This window comes from Molothrus aeneus, unplaced genomic scaffold (assembly GCF_037042795.1).
Source record: "Molothrus aeneus isolate 106 unplaced genomic scaffold, BPBGC_Maene_1.0 scaffold_36, whole genome shotgun sequence".
Lineage (NCBI taxonomy): Eukaryota > Metazoa > Chordata > Aves > Passeriformes > Icteridae > Molothrus > Molothrus aeneus.
In genome coordinates, this window is record NW_027099027.1 from 1,822,784 (window position 1) to 1,847,243 (window position 24,460).

Genomic DNA, 24,460 nt, shown 5'->3' on the forward strand with positions numbered 1-24,460 from the left:
GCCTGGCCAGGCCCTGGGGCTCAGGCCTTGGCTCTTTACATTCCTGAAACAAATCCAGGTTTGCTCAGCACCAGAGACACCTTTGCCTTGTTTGTCCCCAGCTGCCATCAGTGCCTCCAGTGTTCTGCTCTCCCTGGAACCTGGGGACACTTTGTCAGTCCTGTCCCTTATAGGGATCTCTTTAAAGTACAAGAAACTTCAGTATTTCAATCTCACTCTGAGCTCTTGAGAAGTCTTTGAGCCCACTCTGAGGGACTGGGTGTGATGCAAAGAGCAGCAAAGGCCCAGAGGGTGATTAAAGTCCTTGTGCTGTGTCTGTGCTGCTGAGCTGGGCCGGGCTCCTGGCCCAGAGGCAGCTCCTGGCAAGGGCAGCAGAGCTGCAGAGAGACAGCTCTGGCCAGGAGCAGCTCCTGTGCACAGCCCAGCAGGGCTGGGGCACTGCCAGGGCCCCTCAGGGACACGAGCAGGGCACAGACAGAGCTCACAGGGGCTCAGCACTGGCCGGGGCTGTGGCATGTCCCCGCGGGGGCTGTGTCACAGCAGCACCTCTGGGGCTGTTTCCCAGAGCCACAGAGCAGCTGGGATGGCAGCAAGGGGCTGTGTGACAGCACAGAGTGGGCTGTGTGACAGCACTGAGGGGGTTGTGACATCACAGAGCTAGCTGTGACATCACAGAAGGCAGCTCTGTGACATCACAATGTGGGTTGTGACCCAGAGTCACAGAGCAGCTGTGTGATGCCACAGAGAAGGCTGTGACATCACAGGGAGACTGTGACATCACAAATCTGCTTTGTGACATCACATAGCAGCTGAATGACATCATATGGAGGTTATGTGACAGAGCTGTTGTGTGGCATCACAGGGGCTGTGTGACATCACAGGGGTTGTGTGACATCACAGGCAGCATTGTGACATCACCGGGGCTGTGACATCACAGGGGCTGTGTGACATCACGGGGGCTGTGTGAGGTCCCTGGGGAGGTCACTCTGCCCCGGCCCCCTCACAGCTCCCCCCAGGGCAGTCCAACCCTGCTCATGCACAGCGGGGTCCCCTGTCCCCCCTGGGTCCCCCCACCCCCGGCCCCACAGCCTCCCCCAGAGGATGTTCCACGAGATCGACCCCAGAGCCTGACACGGGGACGGGGGCCGGGGCCCTGGGGGTGGCACAGGGGGACAGGGACCCCCCGGCAGCGTCCTCGTGTCCCCATGGGCCAGAGCCTGGGCCAGGGCTCCTTCACCCTGTTATAGATAAATATCATAATATTGGCTTTTTGCAAATATTAAAATGGATTTTATATGTATGGTGTTAAAATACCTTTGTTCTATAGTTTTTATTTCTGTTGTTAATTGAGCTTAGACATAGTAGTGAAATAGCTGATAGAAGTGTGCTTGTGTTAAACTGCCTGCTTGGATGGGATAACATCCAATGCACACAGGATGAGGACACCTGTACAGATCTGCCAACTATCAGCACTCCCCGTCTGAAGGCAGAGTGCACCAAGGCCCAAAACCTGGAGGTGATAAAGACAAGGAGCCAAAACCACAGCCAAGAAACACACATGCTCTGAAAAGGCAGACCCAAGGAGGGGCCATGTAAAATCATTCCTGGAATATGTAAAGTAGTTTATGGATATGCATGAGGGTCTATGAATATGCACTAGGCTGATGTAAGGGGAAAGGTATTTCAGGGGATCCCCAAAGGTAACAGGGTGCTCCTGGCTGAGTGCCAAGATGCACCCGTCCGTAATAACCTTTGCTCCATGGTCCTGGTCTCCCATTGTCCTTTATTAAACTTTGTACATTTTCACAGGAGAGTGAACGTGTTTTTCACAAATGGAATCTCAAGGAAACAAGGGTCAGCTGTTAAGCCAAGGCTCTGCTTTGACCAAGTGGGGCCTCATGGGACACAGGTGCCACTGGGACATTGCCAGGTCTGGTAGGAACAAGGCTCCATTATTGCACAGTGTTACAGATGAGTAATGTCATAGTTGGGTCTCACAGTGAGGAGATAGATACTATGTGTGTGTTAAGATGTGTAGTGATGTTATTGTCATCTGTCCCCCATAGTCCTCTTTCCCCTCCCCTTGTAATGGCCTTGGTGGTTGGGGCATTTGGGGAGGGCAGGTTTGTCACTGGAAGGCAGGCATGGCAACACCTGCTCTCCAGTCAGGTTGCAAGAAAGCATTCTCCACCAATGGACGGCCACAAAGAGTTACCTGACAGACTTTGGGTGGGGCTAGGATTATGTGATGCAACACCAAAAGTCTAAAAGGAGGAGCAGCCAATTTGTGAAGGAGCCATGATAGCCACGGGTTGGGGAAGGGCTCCCAGTGCTGTGATTTCTCCTGTTTCAGTCCTTTGTTGTAATTTTTTTCAAGGTTGAATCACCCTTAAAATTTTAAAAGTAGCGGTCATTTCTCACACACAGCAAGGCCTCAGCGGCGTGACAATGACACCTTGGGGAACCAAGTGTCACCTGCAAACACAACGGGGCCTCATGGAAGCCAGGGGCTACTTGGATATTGCCAGGGCAGGTGGAACTCAGTGTCCATTGTGACACAGCACAGCCTCGTGGAACTCAGCAGAGCATTGGGACAGCCTGGAATCTCATGGAGCCAAGGCTCTGCTTTGTCAGAGTGGGGCCCACAGGACACAGGTGCCACTGGGACATTGCCAGCTCTTGTGGAACCCAGTGTCCACTGTGACACAGCAGAACCTCATGGAAACATGGGGGCCACTGTGACGCAATGGAATCTCATGGAAGCAAGTCTCAGTTGTGAACGCAGCAGAGCCTCACAGAACCCAGGGGCAACGGGGACCATGCTGTGGCTCGTGGGAGCAAGGGGCCATTGTGACCCAGCGGGGCCTCCTGGAACCCAGGAGAACATTGTGGGCCCATGGATCCTCATAGAAGCACGGCCCCGTTGTGACAAAGTGCAGCATCACAATGGTCTCCTGGGTTCCATGAGTCCTCGCTGTGTTTAGAATTGACACTTGGTTCCCCAAGATTCCATGGCATCCCTCTGCTCTCCTGTGATTTGAGGCTGTGCTGTGTCACAATGGACACTTGCTTCCTCCAAGGCTGGAGATGTCCCAGTGGCACTGGGCTTCCATGAGGCCACGCTTTGTCACAATGGGGCCTTGGTTCCATGAGATTCCATTGTCCCACAATGGTGTCCTGGGTGCCACAAGGCCTGCCTTTGTCACAGTGGAACCTTGCTTGCACCAGCCCTGGCAATGTCCCAGTGGCACAGGGGTTCCATGAGACCCTGCCGTGTCACAATGGGCCCTTGGTTCCATCAGGTTCCATTGTGTCCCAGGGCTCTCCTAGGTCCCATGAGGCCTTGGTCTGCCACAGTGGTGTCTTGTTCCTACCAGGCCTGACAATGTCCCAGTGGCATCTGTGTCCCATGAGGCCCCACTTGATCAAAGCAGAGCCTTGCTCCCATGAGATTCCACTGTGTCACAATGTTCTGCTTGGTTTCATGAGAACCTGATGTGTTGACAATTGATCCTTGGATCCTAGAGATTCCATTGCATCATGGCTGTGTACTTGGTTCCATGAGGCCCAGCTTTGTCACAACTGGTCCTTGGTTCCATGAGATTCCATTGTATCACAGCGGTGTCCTTGGTTCCATGAGGCCCTGCTGGGTCACAGTGGAGCCTTTGTGCCATTCATTTCCATGGTGCCACAATGGTCTCCAGCATTCCATGAGGCCACGCAGCAAAAGAGTGGACCCTTGAATCCATGAGTTTCCATTCCATCAGGATGATCTCTTGCATTCCATGAGGCCCTGCTGTGTCACTAAGGAGCCTTTGTTCCATGTGTTCCCTTTGGGACACCATGGTCTCCAGCGCTCCATGAGGCTGAGCCGTGAAACTCTGGGCTCTTGGTTCCATGAGATCCCACCACGGTGTCACCATGGTCTCCTGGGTCCTGTAACAATTCACACTTGGTTCCATGAGATCCCACCACGGTGTCACCATGGTCTCCTGGGTCCTGTAACAATTCACACTTGGTTCCATGAGATTCCACCACGGTGTCACCATGGTCTCCTGGGTCCTGTAAGAATTCACACTTGGTTCCATGAGATTCCACCACAGTGTCACCATGGTCTCCTGGGTCCCATGAGGCCCCTCTCTGTGTCACAGTGTTTGCCTTGGTTTCCTGAGAAGCTGATGTGTTGAACCCTTGGTCCCCTGAGATTCCATTGCATCCCAGCGGTGTCCTTGGTTTCATAAAGCCCAGGTTTGTCACAAGGGAGCCGTGGTTTCAGGATATTCCATGGTGCCACGATGGTCTCACCACTCTCTGAGGCTGCACCGTGAAACAGTGGACACCTGGTTCCATGAGATTCCATGGGGTAACAGTCAATTCTTTTGCTTCTTTTCTGCCAAGGTCGGGATGAAATCCCAAGACGGCATTTCTTGTTTGGACTCAGGTGTTCATTAGCTCTTGTCTCTAGAACAGTCTCACAAGCTGTGAGTTCTGCAGCACTTTGCTAACAAGGTGAAAATGGAGCCCCGTCTCTCTCTGCAAGGTCTTTTGAGGATAAACTGTCCAATTAAGAAATGACACCTAAATTATTTTTACTTTTAACCCAATAACCAATCGCCCGTGCCCAACATAAGGGACTTTTTTATCTAATTACACAATACCACCCAAACCCGAGGAGGAGGAGGAGGAGGAAGAGGAGGAGGAGGAGGAGGAGAAGGAGAAGGAGAAGGAGGAAAAGGAGAAGAAGAAGAAGAAGAAGAAGAAGAAGAAGAAGAAGAAGAAGAAGAAGAAGAAGAAGAAGAAGAAGGAGAAGGAGAAGAAGAAAAAGAAGAAGAAGAAGAAGAAGAAGAAGAAGAAGGATCAGCCTCCGCCCTAAAACCTCCATCTTGCTTTATATATATTACTATATTCTAAAACCTTAAACTCCAAGTTCCACCATGTGATATTACACCCTTCTATTCAAACTCCACACCCATAATCCCAGTTCCATCATTCCATTTTGGAAGCCTTCTCCACAGCCTCAGGTGAAATGCAGTGTTCTCTTGGGGGTCAGTGTCTGTCAGCTCAGAAAGTCCGAAATTCTCAGCAGCCCGGGTTCCAACAGGTAACAATGTTCTCCTGTGTTCCAGTAGGTTCCATTGGGCCCGGCTCTGTCACCATGGACACCTGGTTCCATGGATTCCATGGGGTGACAATGTTCTCCAGTGTCACCATGGACACCTGGTTCCATGGATTCCATTGGGTGACAATGTTCTCCAGTGTCACCATGGACACCTGGTTCCATGGATTCCATTGGGTGACAATGTTCTCCAGTGTCACCATGGACACCTGGTTCCATGGATTCCATGGGGTGACAATGTTCTCCAGTGTCACCATGGACACCTGGTTCCATGAATTCCATGGGGTGACAATGTTCTCCAGTGTCACCATGGACACCAGGTTCCATGGAGTCCATGGGGTGACAATGTTCTCCAGTGTCACCATGGACACCTGGTTCCATGGATTCCATTGGGTGACAATGTTCTCCAGTGTCACCATGGACACCTGGTTCCATGGATTCCATGGGGTGACAATGTTCTCCAGTGTCACCATGGACACCTGGTTCCATGGGATTCCATGGGGTGACAATGTTCTCCAGTGTCACCATGGACACCTGGTTCCATGGATTCCATGGGGTGACAATGATCTCCAGTGTTCCATCAGGCCCAGCTCTGTCCCCATGGACACTCGGTTCCATGGGCAGTGTCCGTGTCCCAGTGGCACCTGTGTTCCATGGCACCCCTGTCTGACCAGGGACAGTTTGTTCCAGGACATTCCATGGAGTCCCAGCGGTCACTTGGGTTCCATGCAGGTGCCTGGGCAGCAGGAGCTCAGCCCAAATATCCTGGGGGTCCCTGGGCTGGTGTTTGTTGGGGGGAAACTTTGGATCTTGCAGGGCTCCAAAGCTGAGCCGTGGATGCCCCTTGGGACAGAGTGGAGCATCATGGAAGCCAGGAGACCCTGATGGAGCCAGGAGAGCCTGATGGAGCCAGGAGACCCTGATGGGAGCCAGGAGACCCTGATGGAGCCAGGAGAGCCTGATGGAAACCAGGAGACCGTGATGGAGACCAGGAGACCCTGATGGAGACCAGGAGACCCTGATGGAAGCCAGGAGAGCCTGATGGAAGCCAGGAGACCCTGATGGAAACCAGGAGACCCTGATGGAAGCCAGGAGAGCCTGATGGAAACCAGGAGAGCCTGATGGAAACCAGGAGACCCTGATGGAGCCAGGAGACCCTGATGGAGCCAAGGCTGCAGCGGGACACAGAGGGACCTCACGGGTGCCAGGAGAGCGTTGTGAGGCTGTGGAACAATGTGGCACCGAGGTTTCACTGGGGCCTGGCAGAAGCTCCTGGAGACAAGGAAGCGCTGGGAGCCTCCGGAATCAGCGTCTGCAGGAGGATTTTCTGCTCCCTCCTGGGATGCTGGTGGACGATAAAGCCTGAGGCAGCCTCCCAAGGGTCCGGCTGTGCCACCAGCGGGGGCCACATCTGGGGGGACGCCCTGCCAGCCCTGGCCCTGCTGCTCCTCCTGGCCGGGCCTGGAGCTGCTGGGAGCCCGGGCTGGGGGAATCCTCAGGGCTGTGCAAGGAAAGGTTCAGCACAAGCAGCCCTGGAGCGAGATGTGCAGTGTGAAACACGCCAATCACTTGATTTTGAAATTTTAAAAGTTCCATAGTAATAAAATGGTTATAAAAATAGCAATACAATTAGAGTAATAATAATTTGGACAATTTGAATTAGGACAATATGAGACAATAGAGAGAAAGGGTTATGGAGGTCCGGGTACTTTTTCTGGGCACCACAAGCCCGAAAAGGGACACCCGTTAACACAGGATTAACCCTTAAAAACAACAGCCTGTTGCATATTCATACACTTCATCCATGATGCATAAATTCCATTCAAACACAGGATTCTGTCTGGGCAGTGCCACCTTCTTCCTCCGAATCCTAACAGCACCTTCGAGGTGGGAAGAAGTTCATTTCTTCTGATAAGAGGGCAATAAATTCTTTTTCTCTGAAAGATTTAGGTGTCCTGTGGCTGCTATCTTACTGCGAGTCCTTTCTTTAAAAAAAGAATCCTACATAGCATCATTTCTATTTTAACAATTTTTATAACCTAAAACTATATTTAACACACTCCTTAGGAGAATTAATACAGCATTGCTTTCTAACACCAGACATATAATATTCATTTTAATATTTGCGAAAAGCCAATCATAAAATACATGCATTTTTCACATGCAGGCAAAGCCAGCGAGGCAGCAGAGCAAGAGAGAGAGCAGAGCCAGCGACACAACAAACGCAGCGAGAGCGAGAGAGCAAGTTTGAACAGAGCTTGCAAAGGGCAAAATCAGCTCAGACCAGGTTAGACTGAAGAACAAGGAGCACCAGGCATGGGCTGATGGTCCAGGTAAAAAGTTCCAGCGTGAGGAGGACGACAGAAGCCTTCATCAAAAGAGCACCAGAAGACTGAGGGCCGCCACAGGAGGAACGGACGCAGGCGCTGAAGCCACACACGGCTGTAAAACCGGGACACAGCTTTATGCAAATGTGAGTATGCTAATGAAGTGTTGTAATTGTGACTTTTAAATGGAGCTGAAGGCTAAAGGAGACCGAGTGGGTTTTTGCCAGAGAGATCCCCCTCGCTCCCAGCGCTGGATACACAAATCCCTGCTCTGTCTGACTGCAGAGTTTGATTTCCTCGCCCAGTTTGTCCCACTCCCCCTTTCCCTCCCATCTCCTCCCCTCTCCCAATCCCATTTATGGGATTTGGGGTAATTTTTGGGATTTGGGGTCATTTGGGGCATTTGGGGTCATTTGGGGGATTTGGGTTCTTGGTGTGCCTTTGAGGTTATTTGGGGGTTTTTTGGGGTTATTCAGGGTAAATTTGGGATAATTTGGGGTAATTTTTCACATTTTTGGGTTTTTAGGGCTGTGTGTGTGTGGGGTAATTCAGGGCCAGTTCTGTGTGGATTTGGGATCATTTTATGGGATTGGATGGGATTTTAATACATTTTAATAGGAATTTAGTAGGATTTTAATGGGATTTAAGGTGTTTAATAGGAATTTTAATGGATTTAATGGGATCTTAACGGGATTTTATGGACTTTTAATGGAATTTGATGGGATTTTAATGGAATTTTATGGGATTTTAATGAGATGTCATGGGATTTTAATGGAATATAATAGGATTTTAATAGGATTTTAGTAATTTTAGTAATGGGAATTGAATGGAATTTAGTAGGATTTTTATGAGATTTTAATGGGATTTGATGGGGGTTTCCCCAGTCCACAGAATTCCCCCAGTCCACAGCTCCCTCCCACCTCAATTTGGGGGTCCCATCCCCTCTTCCCCCCGCTCTCCCGCCCCTTCCCCATCATTCCCCCAGTCCCCAATCCCCTCCCCCGTGCTTGGTTTTGGGGGTTCCAGGCCCCTCCTGCTCCCTTTGGGGGTCCCGACCCCCCTTTGGTTGAATGTGGGGCCCCCCCGCCCCCCTTCTCCCCGCGCCCCCCGCTCCCCCCGCGGCCGGGGGGGCTCCCAGCGCCCCCAGTGCCACCAGTGCGGCCCCAGCTGCCCCCGCACGCCCCATCCCCACCGCCGGGGTCACCGCCCCCCGCCCCAAATTCCGCTCCTGGACACTGAGAGCCATCAGCGACAAACGCTCTGATTGGCTGGGAATGGCCCCGCGCAGTCTCTGATTGGCCAGCGCTGTGAGAGGCGCTGGGTTCTGCCCGGCACCCGATGAGTCACAGCCGAGCCGGGCGCTGATTCGCTGGAAATCGCTGGGCGGGGCCAGAGCGCCGAGTTTCTGCCCGGCAACGGGATCGTCATCAGCGCCCCGCGCTCTGATTGGCCAGGGTCTGTTTCGGGCTGGGGACGGGAGGATCTGGGCACCCCCAGGAGCCCCTCGGGTTTGGGGCTTTCGATCCCCCCTCGGCCCTCGGGGCGGCCCTGGGGCCCCCCCAACACCCCCAAAATGGGGAGGGTCCGCGGGGCCCTTTGGAACCCCCAGAAATGGGCGGGCAGCGGCAGGAGCCGCCCCAAAAAGGGATGGAAGGGTCCGGGCCGGGAATGGGGGAGGCTCTGGGGATGGCTCCGGCCCGGATCGGGGCGGGCTGGGATTGAGGGAGGCTCCGTTCAGCGGCCGGGGAGGGGCTGGGCCTGGGGAGGGCTCCGGGATTGTGGGGATGGGGCCATTCCGGGACTGGGGCGGGGCCTCTCCCTGGGGTTGGGGTCCGGCATTGGCTCAGGCACCCTCCCCGTTCCTGTTCCGCCTCCCGATCCCGTTCCCGATCCCGCCCCCGCCGCTGCTCCAGGGAATGTCCCTGATCTCAACCCCGACCCCAAACCCGAGGTGAGGTCAAACATTGGGGTCAAACACCCCAAATCCTGGGGTCAACTCCCCCGGACCCCAAATCCTGGCGGTTCAAACACTGGGGGGGCCAAACACCCCCAGACCCAAACTCTGCGATCTCAACCCCCCGCCCCCAAATTTTAGGCCTTAAACACCCCCAAATCGCAGATCCTGGGGTGTCAAAAACTCTCCAGTTTGCAAATATTGGGGTTAAATCCCCCTGAACCCAAATCCTGGGGTTTGAAACATTTGGGGTGTCCAACACCCCCCGTTCACAAAGTCTGGGGTCAAACACCCCCAAATCCCAAATCCTGAGGTGTCAAACACCCCCAAGCCCCAAAGTTTGGGGTCTAAACCCCCATTCCCCAACTCCTGGGGTTTGAAATATCTGGGGTGTCCAACCCTCCTCATCCCCAAAGTCTGGGGTCAAAGCCCCGTATCCCCAAACTTTAGGGTCAAAGGCCCCCCGATCCCAAACTCTGGGGTGTCAAGTCCCCCTGATCCCCCCAACTTTGGGGTTAAATCCCCCCAAATCCTGGGGTCAATCCCCCCACTTCCCAAACTTTGGGGTAAAAACCCCCTGATCCCCAAATCCTGGGGTTTGAAACATCTGGGGTGTCCAACCGCCCTGATGCCAAAGTTTGGGGGTCAAACCCCCTGATCCCCAAATCCTGGGGAAAAAAACTCCCAAACCCCAAATCCTGGGAACAAAAACCCCCAAATCCAAACCCAGGGGTGTCAAACATCCCCAATTCCCAAAGTTTGGGGTCAAAAATCCCCAAACCCTGAGGTGTCAAAATCTCCATAACCCCAAATTTTGGGATCAAACCCCCAATTCCCAAAGTTTGGGGTCAAACATCTCAAAACCCCGAATTTTAGTATCAGCCCCCCCCCCCCCCCCAGTCTCAAAATTTGGGGTTATTTGGGGTTTATTTGGGGCAGCTCCAGGTGCAATGTCTGCAGAGAGACCCTGGGTACAATGCTGGGAAAAACCCCAATAACCCCTCAGGAGCCCCAAAATCCCTGGAGGCTGGGAAAGGGGATTTGGGGTGAAAGAAGAAGGATTTGGAATGCACAAAGAAGGATTTGGGATGGAGAGAGGGGATTTGGGTGGGAAGCTGGGTCCCTTTTTGGCGCAGGAGATCTTCCTGGCGCTGCTCTGGGTGATGCTGAAGCCCTGCAGGGCCTCGCGGGCGGCGCCCGCCTGCACCTCGGGCTCCAACTGCACCCAGGCGATGTCACGGGGCCTGGGTACCAGGGCAGCTCCTGAACCCCGGGAACCTGGGCTGGGAACGGGGCCAGGAGAGCCCCAGACATCCGGGAGTGTTCCCCAGACACCCGGGAATGTTCCCCAGACACCAGGGAATGTTCCCCAGAAACCCAGGAATGTTCCCCAGAAACCCAGGAATGTGCCCCAGACACCCGGGAGTGTTCCCCAGACACCCGGGAGTGTTCCCCAGAAACCCAGGAATGTTCCCCAGAAACCCGGGAATGTTCCACAGACACCCGAAGCCTTCTCTGCTCCATTTCCATCCTGCGCCTTCTGGCCTCTTCTTCAGCTCTCCGGGCCGCTGCTCTCTGCTTCATGGCCGCCCTTCTGGGCCTGAGGCAGAGGAAGAAAGGCAGGAAGAGCAGCTCAGCAGCAGCCCAGTAGGGCCCCTGCTGCACGGCTGCCCAGAGCAGGGGTCCCCAGGCAGGCTCGGGTGGCTCTGGGGTAGCCTGCTCCAGGCCCTCTTTGCCCAGCTCTGCATCCTCATCCCAACTGATCACCACGGGCCGTGGGAAGTGGAAGAGGAGCAGCACCAGCAGGGCAGGGACTGATTTGGACACCATGGTCTGCAGGAGGAGAGAGACAATTTGTGTTGCTTTGCACAAGAGTTGCAAACCCGTGTGTTATTAGGGAATGGCCGCTCCTGCTGTGCCAGAGCGCTCGAGCAGGGGTGAGAATCTGGTGTCAAAGTGCATTCATGTGCTCCATGTTGCATGGGGCACCCGTGTGCAGGAATAGAGAACAACTTCCCTCAGATGGGATCTGCTGTGGCAAGGCCCCTCTGGTTTTCTCCTCCACGCAGCAGTTTGCATGCAGAATGTGGGCAGATGTAACTTGGAGGTCCTCCTGCTCACCCTTGGGTTCCCCTTGCAGAGCCTCAGCCCCTGCGTTCTGTCAGGGCCCCTGGGCAGGTGGGATATTCCCAGAGGAGAGGGGCTGGCTGTGTCCCCATTGCCCCTGTCCCTTATGTGCCTGTGCTCAGGCGGGCACAGAGAGGATGGGGACTCCTGCCTGCCCCGTGTCCTGTCTGCCTGCCGGGCCTGTCCCAGGGCAGCCGGGCTGTGATTGCTGTGCTGTGTCCCCCTGTCTCTGCTGTCCCTGCTGTCCCTGCTGTCATGGACCACTGCAGGTTCCACACCTACACAGCCATGGTGGCTCCTGAGCTCTGCCGGGACCTGAGTGACAGTCTGAGTGGTGGCACTCCTGGTTTTCTTGCATTTGGCATCGCGCAGAGCAGAGGCTGGATCACAGCACCAAAGGAGCAGCTGCTGCAGGGGAGGAAAGGAGCCTCTGCATGGCCAAAGGCTGCTGTGGTGCCTCTGTGTCAGGAATTCCCCACAGCTGACACCTGAGTCCAGCATGGACACTCACAGACACAGCGTTTGTTCAGGCATTGCCTTTATTGCATCTTGACAGGGACTGCAGCTGCCTGAGGGAAGTCACCCTCCCGAGACAGGAGGGCAGAGAGTGTAATTTAAATTAACCAATTGTGATTATAGGCATTCATAGCAATAGTCTATATACTGTATATATGAATATTAAACAAGACACAAAATAATTATTGGACCATGGAGATTAAGCAACATTTGCTGGTTTAGATAAAAATAAAGTATACTTCAGTTTTGCTTAACTGCAATAATTCTTGGTAATTTTGAAGAATTATAAGTTCTATATAATCTAAAGAAAAGTGCCATTATTTAATTCCTACTTATTATTAAAATATTTATAATCTCTTACAAGAGTATTAATCTACATTATAGTAATAAAAAGTTTGGAAAATGTTTCTAAAGGCAACTATTTTTAAACAAGATATTTTAAATATTTCAAAACTATTTAAGAATCTGAATCAATCTCCAATCATTGGCCCGATGCCTTCAAATGGTGCTTTCCTTCGAGCAGATGCAAAGGCTCTGTATGGGAAAGGGTTAAAATAGATGCAGTTACTACAGATCCCGTGAGGAGAGAGAGGGCAGAGGGGCAGGGTGTGTCAGGAGCCCGGAGCCTGTGCCCTGGCGCAGGGCTGTGCTGGGCAGCAAGCGCAGCTCTGTGCGCCGGCTGCTCACAAAGATGTGCGGCTCGCCTTGGCCGGCCCAGAGAGCATCTCCAGCAGGAAGCTTTTCTTCACACAGCCACTGCCTGTGCTCCTCCAAAAGCCTGCCCTGCCTACCTTCAGCATCCTGTTTGTATCCCTATTCATTCCAATCAGCCTGGCCATTTGCTTTTCTATTTCTTTCGTGGCCCGGCGCGTTTGCTCCATTTCTTTGAATCTCTTCCTAAGGAGCCGCCTTCTCCGCTCGCTTTCCACCTTCCTCCTTCTGGCCTTTTCCTCAGCTCTCTGGGCCGCTGCTCTCTGCCTCGTGGCTGCCCTTCTGCGCCTGAGCCACCAGCCCAAAGGCAGGAGCAGCGGCTGAGCAATTTGCCAGAGCAGGTGCAGGTAGCGCAAGGCAGCCAGGAGCCAGGGTCCCCAGCCAGGCTCAGCTGGCTCTGGGGGTGGCGCTTTAATCTCCTCTGCACGCTGCTGCCCATCCCCGTGAAATCTGTCCACCACGGAAAGTGGGAACAGGAAGATGAGCAGCACAAGCACAGGCAGGACTGCTCTGTCCGCCATGGTCCGCAGGAGGAGAGAGACGAGGCTTTCACTGGGGCTCCCAAGGGAGCTTGTGGGGGCTGAAGTGAGGCCCGGAGGCGCAGGGATGTGAGGGCAGAAGCAGAGGGCCCCGGGCAGCTGGCAGGCAGCAGGGCCTGTGCCAGTGGGCCAGCAGCAGCAGCCCCGTGCCCCGGCCAAGGCGCCGGCCCCAGGGGCTGGCCCTGGGTGCAGGGGGACAATGCAGGCCCGGGTGCGGCGCTTGTGGCCCGGCCCTGGCCCGGCCCAGCCCCGCCACGTGCGCACTCACCGCTTGCCCAGGCTGTGCTGGGCCAGCATTACCTGCGGGGGCCTTTTCCAGCTGCCCCCATTGTGACACGCTGCCCCTGGTGTCACAGGGGCCAGAGGCATCACAGCCGGGCCAGCCCTGCCCTTGGTGCCCGGCCCAGCTCAGGGGCTCCCAGTGGGCCCAGCAATGAAAGCCCCGGCAGGCAGCAAGTGCAGCCCCTCTGGGAGGGAATGGGCCCCAGGGGCTCCCTTCACAAAGCAGGCAGAAGTCCCCACTGATAAGTTTCCAAAGGGAAAAGATTATAATCAATAATGTTGAGTAGGATACATATTATCAACTATGAAAACACCTGAGGTGCTTTTCCTAATGGGACTCATTCTTCTGTGAGTGGAGTTGGGTGATGGTTGCTCAGTTTTTCTTGCTTGACTCTTCCCTGATCCAGTCCATCCAAGACTTCTGTGAAACCTTCCCATTGTCAGACAGCAGAAATAAAGAACTGCAGTGAAACCACTTCTAGTCCCCTTCAGATCAAGAAGGTGCAGGGGGATGGTTCTGGCAGAGAATTTGAGCTGCTCTGGACAGCGTCGCACTGCTGTGTTAGCAGGGACTGGCTGCTTGTGGTTTTCTTTGGATGAACAGAATCTTCCTTGTGTCCCCAGTGAACACATGGAGTTCACAGCAGCAGTGCCTCTTGCCTGTTCCCTGCCCAGCCAGACCTTCCAGCCCAGCTGAAATGCCCAGCGTGGCCTTTGAGCACAAAGGGATTGCAGAGCCAAAAGCATCTGTGTAGGCACCATGGTGTTCAGCGGCTGCTGCTCGGGGAAGGGCACTGAGAGGAGGCCACTGCTGCTCTTGTCAGAGCGCTGCTGTGCAGGGATGTCCCTCGCCCTGCTCAGTCCCACATCTGCCCTTCTTTTGGCCTGGTCTGAGCTCAGGTGGATGCCATCTGCTCCCAACAGACCCAGCTGCTCCACGGTAGATGCACAGGCATGGAATCCAAAACCTTGAGTATCCCCTGAGTAGCCAGGCATTCAGCTGTTCAGTTTGTCACGGCCCACATCAGGGGTTAGAACAAGATGGTTTTTCAGATTCCTTGTGACCCAAACCATTCCAGGATTCTAGGATTTCTCCATGACTGACTTTGGTCCCCTCAAAAGACCTCCTCTCTCCTCTCTTCCCTCCACCTGTGGAGAACGCATTCTGATGCTGCTGCTGCTGTTGGGACAGGTTGGTGGATACTCTTCCTGCCATCCCATGGGTGCAAGCATGACTCCTCTCTGAAGTCTTTGTCCCTGAATCAGTGCCTTCAAATAACAGTTATCTCCCCTCCCCTTCCTTTTCCATTCAGCACTTGAGCAGACACAGCATTTCTCATCGTTTCCCACAGAACAGTACAGGTGCCAGTTCCCATCTTGTGGAGCCCTCTGCCATAAATCAGCCTGACAGGTTTATTCTCTACGTAACGGGAAATGATGACAAGTGCAGCTGCATAATCACATTAGTAGCTCACCATAATGACTGCTTCTGGGGTGATTTATGGGTTTTGTCACATGTGAGCTTTCAGAACTTTAGAGGTTACATTTTTCACACTTTTTTGTTGGAATCTCAGTTTATCAGACTTTACTGCAGCATTAATCACTTGCAGTACAACCCTGGACTTCACAGATGTATCACATCAGTGTGAAAAAAAGGCAGAGAAAACAAGAACTGTTGTGAATTAATGAGCCAGGTAACACATGTCTCACAACAGCGATGAAACAACCTGTGTTCTTCTTCAAGCCGCAACAGAAAGTCCCAAAGTCTGGTTATTTGATTTTTTTTTTCACAAAACACAAGCAGCAGCAAAGAACTGAAACAACACAGCCAGGCTTGAAACCTGAAAGATCTGCAAGGCTGAGTCTATCCTAGTTAATGGTGAAATGATGTGTGACTCTGTCCTAGATGTTCAAATGAAGATTGATTCACAGTTATAATATGGCTTCTAAGCAAAACACTGGGATTATATAGGAGAAATGCACGTGTCATGAAACAACCAAGAAATCAGAGAGACATTTCCAAGCTCTATAGTGAAGGTCTGGGAAATGTTCAGAGTTACCATCTGTGGAGTTTGGTGCAGGATAAACTGGAATAAAAGGCCATCATTACCCAAATTGATTTCCTTTGGGCTGGTTTGTTTGTTTTTTGGTTTGTTTTTTCTTTTTTTTTTTTTAATTTTATTTCAGATAATGTTTTTTAATACTCCAAGAAATATGTTGAATAGGTCAGCATGATCCATCAGACACAAGCAGCGGGGCTGGGGTAGATGCAACATGTTCCTTGCACTGGAGGGTAGACAGAGGCAAGATCTGGTTTGGGGTCAATCACACCTGGATCAGGGGGGTGGCTGAAACCTGGGCTGGCCAAAGCCTTAGAATCACAAAATATCCTGGGCTGGAAAGGACCCCCGAGGATCACCAAGTCCAACTCCTGGCCCTGCAGAGGACACCTCCCCAAGAATCCCACGCTGTGCCTTGGCATGTGCTGGTGGGCAGGAGCACACAGCTGGCTGTGGCTTTGGGTGCATGGGTAAGATGAGATGGTGAGGAGCATCCCTGCTCCCTGAGCTCCTGGAGAGCTGCAGACACTGATCACTGGTAAGGACAGCACCAGGGCCATGGCCTGGGGCTGGTGATCTGGTGTCTCCTTCCTGCTGCTGCTTTCTGCTACAGATAACAGCCTGGTACCAAGGTCTTGTTGCTGAGGTGATAAACGGCTGGTGAGATTCCCTCCCTGCTCTTGTCTGCACGAGTTCTTATGCTCAGCACCAGGAAGGATTGGCCAGAATGGAGGCATTTGGGGTCTCAGGGCTGAGGCTGAGACAGACAGCCAGGCAGAGCAGCTCCTCCTGGCTGATGCAAACATTAGCCCTGTGCTGGCCAGGCCAGTGATCCATAGCTATGGATCCACAGTTATGGTGGTGGTGGGTATTCACTGGGAGAAGAGGAGGTGTAAAATGAAGCTTCTGAAGCTGCTTGGCATCCTGGAAGCTGCTCAGACCCCACTTGACCACAGTGGTTGTTTGGCCAGCTGAAGTGATGGAATTCATTGGGCTGTGCAGGGACAGTTTTCTGTGCAAACATGAAGGACTTTCAGGGGGGATGAAATACGGCCTCACAGTAGAAACAGCTGGGCTGAACACTCTTTATTCCAGCTATGAATCTTTGCTCTTAAGAGCAACAGATTCCACCTTTCATTAAACCAGAACTTCTTGTTGTTGTTGTCGTTGTTGTTGTTGTTATTTTGAGGAACAAAAATGACCTTTCTTGTTTATTTTATTAGCATTTTAAATCATCTTGTCACCCACTGCATGCATGAAACATGAGATGTTACCAAAGTGTAGCTCACTTCAGACAGGGAGTGCTGATAGTTGGCAGATCTGTACAGGTGTCCTCATCCTGAGTGCACTGGATGTTATCCCATCCAAGCAGGCAGTTTAACACAAGCAGCTATTTCACTAAGCTTAATTAACAACAGAAATAAAAACTATATCTTTATAGCAAAGTTACCTTGACATCTACCATCACTCAGTGAGAGGTTTATTGTTATGGACACATAATATTGGGCTTTTGCAGAGATTAAAATGGATTTTCTATCTGTGGTGTTAAAGTAACTTTGTTATTGTCTTGGTTTGAAAAGCCAGGTGTCTGCTAAGGAAGGCAGGAGCCTCCCCTGGAATGGAAAATGTAAACCCCCTTCCTCTGAATTGTTATAATTTTGAAATTAAGGAGCTTTCAGGCAAAGATATGGGAATAGGAATAACAGTTCTTTTTTAGGAAAAATTAAAAATATAAATGCAGTAGTACAAACGAAAAAAACCACAGACAGAGTCAGAACAGGACGTGACACCCTGTGGGTCAGGGTGCTGGCAGCAGTCCCATTCAGTGGTGGCTGCAGCCCTCCTGCAGTGCCAGGTGTGGTTCTGTTGGAGCAGGGATCCTGGAGAAGGGTGGAGTTTTCCTCTGAAGGTCCAGGGCTGCTGTAGATGGGCCTGGGAATCTTCCTTCCTCTTGGAATCCAGTTGGAAAAGGCTGATCCTCTGGGAATGCAGTGGAGAAGAAAGACAGCTGCTCCTCTGGGAATCCAGGAGGAAAAGGCTGATCCTCTGGGAATCCCGTGGAGAAGAAAGACAGCTGCTCCTCTGGGAATCCAGGAGGAAAAGGCTGCCTACAGTGTTCCAAATCTCAGATTCTATCCAGGTAGGAATGCTTGGCTCCTCCCCCTGGGTGGAGCATCTCCCAATGGGATGATGTCATTTAATCAGCCATGCAGTGACACTCAGTGGCCCATTACCAGAAGATAATTAATAATTAATGGCCTATTAATGGAACACACCTCGCCACAGGGAGGATTTGTTGTGGAAGAGAGAAACTGCCCAATGAACAGAACATAACTGCCCCACCACTGACAGATGGCAAACAGAACACACACTTATCTTGCAGTCCAGGACCTGTCCCCACTGGCTGCCCCCATTCTCCAGAGTTCATGGTGTCCAGGGAGGCTGCAGCTGCCGGTGCCAGGAACAAACGAGACGGGTCTGGGTTTCAGAAAGCTCCAGAATCCATTTCTGACCCCCGAAAGACGGGGCAAAGGAGGACCATGGGGTTTTTATAGGGTATCCCAGGGCTGGAGTTTGGGTTTAGGTCAGGGGAGGACTTCTTAGCAACACAAGAACGGTGAGATCAAATTCCTGCCTCTTAGACACAGGGGCACTCCACACAGAATGTGTCCCCAAATCCTAAATTCCCCCTCAAACACCTCTGAAATGGTGGGACTTCAGACATCTTTGATCACTTTCATTCTCTAATAACACTGATGCTGTTAGTTCCAGAGTGCCCAGGATCCGCCTGGCAAGTCAGCTCTGGCAGGAAGAAGGCGGCTGCCAGGGGGCTGCTTGTGGCCTCTGACAGCCCCATTGCTCAGGGCTTGCCAGCGCCCCAGCCCCTCAGGCCCTGCCCCAGCGCGGCCAAGCTGCCCGGCAGCAGCGCCGCAGCCCCACAACAGCTCCAGAGCAGCCCCAGGCAGAGGCACCTGGGAGCCCTCAGCAAGGCAGCCAGCAGCAGACGGGCAGGAGGGCACGGATGGCGCTTCCTGCCTGGCACAGGGCTTGTGGCCATCTCCAGGCAGCGCTCTGGCAGGGATCCCCGCAGCTCCGGCCCCTGCCCAGCCGCTCTGTGGGCAGCACAAAGGCTTCAGCAGAACCACCAAAGGCCAAGGGCCTTCTGGCCATTTCCCCTTGCCCACTGCACGCCTGGGCAGCTGGCTGAGCACAAGCACCCTTTATCCCCTCTGCCCCTAGGCCCTGCGGACCCTGGGCAGCAAAAGAAAGATCCTGGCAGTCTGTGTATTAGAACACAGTCTATATTTACATGGTAAAGGAAAGAAAAAAAAAAAAAAGAAAAGAACATTCTTGAAGTAAAAGAAAATTCCTCCTGACTCAAGTGGTCACAGCAAAAAGAGCTTCTGGCATCAGCTCTCCACAGAGCTGCAGCAGGGCAGGCAGCCGAGCAGCGACAGACGAGGCCGTGTCTTCCATGCCCTGCGCAGGTGATTTCGGAGCCACTGGAAGCTGGAGATGGGAGCCTGCTCTCCTGACTTGAGGATGCAGAGCGTTTGAATTGCCAAGCTTCCGACGGCCAGGCTGATGTCATTTGTTTTGTCTTCAAGGGCTGCAAGAGAGAGCAACAGAGCCAGGGTCAGAAGCAGATCTGCGGGGAGTCGAGGAGAGCCCCCAGCAATGGCCATGCCAGGCGGGTCTTGCCATGGCCAGGAGGGAGCAGGGAGCAAGGCGATCAGGCCGAAGCTGCGGGCCACCAATGGCCCCCGTGGCCCTGAAAGCTCAGTGTGCTCTGGCCACGGGAGCAGAGCCCTCCACAGCCGGGGCAGGGCTTGCAGCTCCCCCCCGGCAGCCCCCGCTGCCAGCCCGCTGCCCTCACTCACCAGTGCAGATCAGCTGCAGCTCTCGCTGCTGCCCCCTCAGGTGCCGCCCGGCCATGCCTGTGAACACAGAGCCTGTCACGGCGGCAGCGGCACAGCTCCCTGCCAGCGGCGCTGCCGGCGCTGTGGCCACACGGGCTGCTGGCCCGGCAGGGCTCAGCCCGGCCCTTGGCGCACGCTGCCGCCCCAGGGCACGGCTGCCAGAGGGCGGCAGCAGCAATGCCCAGCCCAGGCGGGGCTCCACGGCGCCGGGCCCAGCTGGCGCTGCCGGGGCAGCAGGCGGGGCCGGGGCCGAGCTGCGGCGGGCCGGGCCCGGGAGGGGGCGCGGGCTCGTGGCTCACCCATGAAGCTGATGGCCGCCTCTTGCAGGGGCTCCTGTGGGCTCTGCAGGTAGCGCAGGGCCCGGCGCAGGTGCTCGGCCGCTCGGCTCCTGTCCTCTGCGAGCTGCAGAGAGCGGCAGGAGGGAAGGCTTGGCGCGGGTTTAGCCCCTGGGCCGGGTGCTGCCTGCGCCCAGCCCCGGCCTCCCCTGCCCGCACAGCCCTGAGGCGCGGCCAGCAGCCGCCGGCCAAGGGCTCCCGAGGGGAGGGGGCAGCGGGCCGGCTGCTGCCCGGGGAGCCGCGGTGCCGCCCCGCAGCCCCGCCGGGCCGGGGCTCCACGGGCACCCGGCTCGGGCCCTCGGGAGCCTGGAGAGGAGCCCGCGCGGCCTCTGGCTGCCGCAGCGGGCAGGGGCACAGCTGCCCGGCCCGCACACTGAGCGCCGCCCTCAGGGGCCTTCTCCAGCCTGAGGCTGGGCCTTGCAGGCCCTCCTTACCAGGCACTCGCTGAACTTGCACAGTTGCTGCTCCTTCACCAGCTTCTTGAGATCCCTCCTCTTCATCAACTTGACCGCACAAAGCAGCGCTTCCCGAGAAGCCTGGAGAGCAGCAGGGACGCCGAGATGGCCCCACAGCCCAGGGCACGGCACCCGCGTCCCCGTGCCATGGCCTGCGGGAGGCTGCGATCCAGCAGGCGCAGGGCAGGAGGCAGCCGAGCCCCCTGCCAGGGGAACAGCAGCAGCCCACGAGTCCTCACCTCTGCCACACGCTGATTCTCATCATGGCAGTGGAAGAAGAGTGCTAGCAGGCTCTGTTGCACAGGGCTTTCCAAAGGTTTTTCTCTCTCTTCCAAATACTCCATCATGTCTCGGAAGAGTTTGATGGAGAGCAGCTGTACCTGGCTATTATCCTGTAGGAAAAAAAAAAGAAAACCTACCTCAGCATTGGCTCCTGCAGCCCCCCTGGGCACAGGGCTGGAAATGCACAGGGCACACAGTTTCCAGGCAGCAGCCAGCGGCTGTGGCTGGGGGCACAGAGCCTTACGTGGTCAAAGAGTGGCAGGAGCGCCTCAGCCAGCTGCAGGGCAGTGGGGGTTGACATCAGAATGTGTGATTTGTGCAGGAATAGAAAGCTGAGTGTGATGAGGGTCATGCCAGCTATCTCTGCATCATTGTCACACAGTAGGTCCATGAGGCATTGGGTCAGGCTCCACATTCTTTCGGCCTGTGCGGAACACAAGTCTGTGAAAGGCCATCCTGCTGCCGCAGGGCCCAGAGGCCAAAGGCCTGTCCCGAAGCACGCGGGCAGCTGAAGCGGGAGGCAGGAGAGCTGGGAGCAGCTGCCCCAGCGCCCCAAGCCCAGGCCAGGCCAAGTGACTGCGTTCCCAGCGCAGCTTCAGCCACCGCCCCCTTCTCACCATTGAGGGATCATCAATGAGCTCCAGCAGGGCCCTGAGCGCCAGGCGACGCCTCTCCCTGCACTCGCTCTGCAGGTACCTTGAAGAGACCTTCACAACACTGGCACCACATTCACTGGCATCCAGGCACTCGAGGGGCTGAAAGGCACGGGCCAGTGATGGGGGAGCCGGCCGGCAGGAGCCCGGAGCTGCACAGGGCTGGGCCCAGGCAGCAGCAGCAGCAGCAGCAGCAGCAGCAGCAGCACAGGGCGCGGGCAGCGTCCAAGGCGGCTGCAGCTCCCAGAGGGCAGAGAGCTGGGAGGCAGCTCAGCCAGGCAGCGCTGCACACCCGGCTCACCTCCACAAGGAACGCCAGGGCGGGCAGATCCCAGTGTGGCTCCTGTGTGCTGAGCAGCCAGAGGAGGTGGCAATACTGGAACCCAACCCAAGACAAGCATGGCGCATCTCCCTAGGAGGGCGAAAAAGGGACCAGGAACCTGAGCAAATCTCTCCAAGGACAGGCTCGCAGAGCCTGCTGGTCTTTCACCACCATCCTGCAAGGGGACCTGGGCCCTTTAGGAGGTGTTTCCTCCTGTGCTCTCTCCCCTCCCAGCCTTTTCCAGTCTGCTTGGCCGTCCCTCGGTGACAAGGCCCTGTGTCCCAGGGCCACGGGGACTGTGTGGGACAGCCCGGGCACAGGGAACAAATGCCGGGAGCAATGGGGAGAAGGGGAGTCTCACCTGGCCAGCAGACCCACAGCATAGTGGTGGGTGTCAGCACAGAGCAGCGTGTCCCAGCCACGCTTGCGTTCCACTGACACCACCACCTCCTTGTACTGCTTTCGGCAGAGCAGGGACTTCAGGCTCTGCACTGCAAACCTGTGTGCACAGCAAAGGCCAGGTCACCCTGGCAGCACTGGCTCCTTGGCAGGCCACGTGGCAGGGACAGGAGGACTGGCATGGAGCACCTGTTGGGGCTGGTGGCAAGGCCATGCTCTTGCAGGCATTCCTTCCAGAAGGCATCGACCTCCTCTGGCATCTCTTCTGTGCTGAAGAACACTTGGAAGAGCAGATGCACAAATAGCTGGGGGAAATACGACGTCACTACACGTGGCACATGGGGCTCCTGGAGCATCTTCCACATCACCACGGTTGCCTGCAAGGGACAAAGCCCCCCGAGACAGCACTCAGTGCCCAGGTGTCCCTGGGGCAGGGCCCGAGCAGGGCAGGGAGAGGCCCGCAGAGACCTTGGCAGGGGGAGCATGGGGCCTGGTGGGCCTGAGGCTGCCCCTGGGCCAGGTTTCAGGCCAGCGCCTGAGGCAGGGAGATGCAGTGGGGGAAGGAGGATGGAGAGCTGCTGGAGAGGCGGCCTTGGGGCCAGCAAAGGCCACTTGCAGAAACTCACAGCCAGGCCAAAGACACCCGTTTTGTCCCCATCGGAGGTGCACGTGCTGTGCTCTGGCCAGCTGCCCAGCACATCCAGGAGGATCAGCAGCACTGGCTCCGCAGTCCTGGACGAGCACATGATGGTCTTCCACATGGAGATGGCAGCTCTGCGGGGTTAGAGCTCTGTCTCAGGGGGGTCTCAGACACAGCACCGTGGCCTGGGCATCCCTAGGGGCCCGGGCTGACCGCCGGCTCTTCCTCTGCCCACTGGGCCTGGCCAGCAGCAGCCAGGCAGCCCAGCCCTGTGGGGACAGGCCCCTGAGGGACGGCAAGGGAGCATGGCAGCAGGCTCGGGGGCCGACGTGCCAGGGCTGGGAAAGGCAGCAGCCAGAGGGCCCTGGAACTCTCTGTTGCTCAGACACCTGGGCCAGGCGGTACAGGGTGATGGGCTGGGGAGGCCTGAGCCCTCTGGGCAGGTGGGCCCCATACCTGTCACAGGACGGGGCCACACGCAGGAGCGTCACCACTGCGTCACCCGGGTGTGCTCTGGTGAGATTCAGCAGGGCCTTGTCCAGCCTGTGCTGGGCAGAATCATTGGCCAGGAGCCATCGGTGAATGGACCTCACCATGGCTGGCACCTGGAGAAGGAACGGGGAGACTTGGAAAGCTGCCAGAGGGAGCCATGTCCCCCGGGTCCCCAGAGAAGTGCTTCCCTTGCCAGCGCACTGCCATGGCCTCAAAGGCTCCCAGGGACCAGCAGGCGTGGCTGGGGAAGCCACGGGACTCATGGGGGAATTGAAGCCTGGCCCCAGGCTGCTCACTTGTTCTGTCCTGGCAACACCCTTCTCCAGGAGCAAATCCAGCAGGGCGGCACTGGTCTCATGACTGAGGAGCTCTGAGTGAGCTCTGAGCCCAGTGCCCATGGTGCTGGTCTCTTCCTGCCCAAAGCTCCGGATAAAGTCACAGATGAGCTGTAGGAGAAGGGCAAGAGGCCGGGGATGTTGCATGGAGTTCTGCACACACGGTGCTGGGCTGAGCAGGGACAGCAGGCGCAGCCCAGGTGGGGGTGGCTGCAGGTACCTGCGCTGTGCTGCGGAAGCGGCCACGGCTGGATCCCTGCTCTTGTGTGCGCTCCAGGGCTGCATCTGGCAAAGAGCGAGCGCAGCCAGAGCTGAGGGGCTGCGGGAGAGGCCGGAGAACAGAGCCCAGCCCTGCGCTGCCCAGGCAGGGAGAGCCCCGGGATGCCCCAGGGGATGGAGCACGGCCACTGCGGGGTGTCTGCCCGGCCCCTCTTCCTTCCTGTCCATGGGCATTTCCCCAGGGGATGGCATGGCATGGCATGGCATGGCATGGCATGGCATGGCATGGCATGGCATGGCATGGCATGGCATGGCATGGCATGGCATGTGCCCAAGTTGACTGCAGGCTCCAGCCCTACAGCCCAGCTCTGCCACTCACCCTCCTGCTGTGGATGGAACGGCACCACCTCTTCTGTCTCCTGGGCTGGGGCAGCTCCAGGGCCTTCTTCTTCCTCCTCCTCCTCCGCCACCCAGGCAAGCTTGGGCACTCTCGGGGGTCTCTGCTCCATGGCTGTGCCTGGAGCTACTTGCAGGAGAGATGCCTTGGGAAAGCTCCGGGGCACCAAGTCCCACGCTCTGCCCTTGAGGGCAGCTGCAGAATAGAAGCCTCAGGAAGGCCACGGGTCAGCGAGTCCTGTGCTCTGGCCTCGAGCTCAGCTGCAGGAACAGCGCCGCGGAGAAGCTCCGGGTCAGACGGGAGCGAGTGCGCTGTGCGGGGGCTCCTCACGGCACCGCTCTGTCCCCTTGTGCCCCGTTGCGTGTTGCCAGCAGCCGGG

At 55.7% G+C, this 24,460-nt stretch overlaps 1 protein-coding gene and 1 pseudogene across 1 annotated transcript in view; one reads left to right on the plus strand and one right to left on the minus strand.

The window, feature by feature from the left end:
- LOC136570728 (uncharacterized) overlaps window positions 1–24,460 on the minus strand; it is a 2,607,743-nt pseudogene that overhangs the window by 1,801,017 nt on the left and 782,266 nt on the right.
- Window positions 1–24,460, plus strand: part of LOC136570729 (uncharacterized) — a 2,347,277-nt gene that overhangs the window by 1,688,772 nt on the left and 634,045 nt on the right. Inside the window, 1 exon segment of the mRNA XM_066571173.1 lies at window positions 4,487–4,509. Within this exon segment, the coding sequence (XP_066427270.1) occupies window positions 4,487–4,509 (23 nt within the window).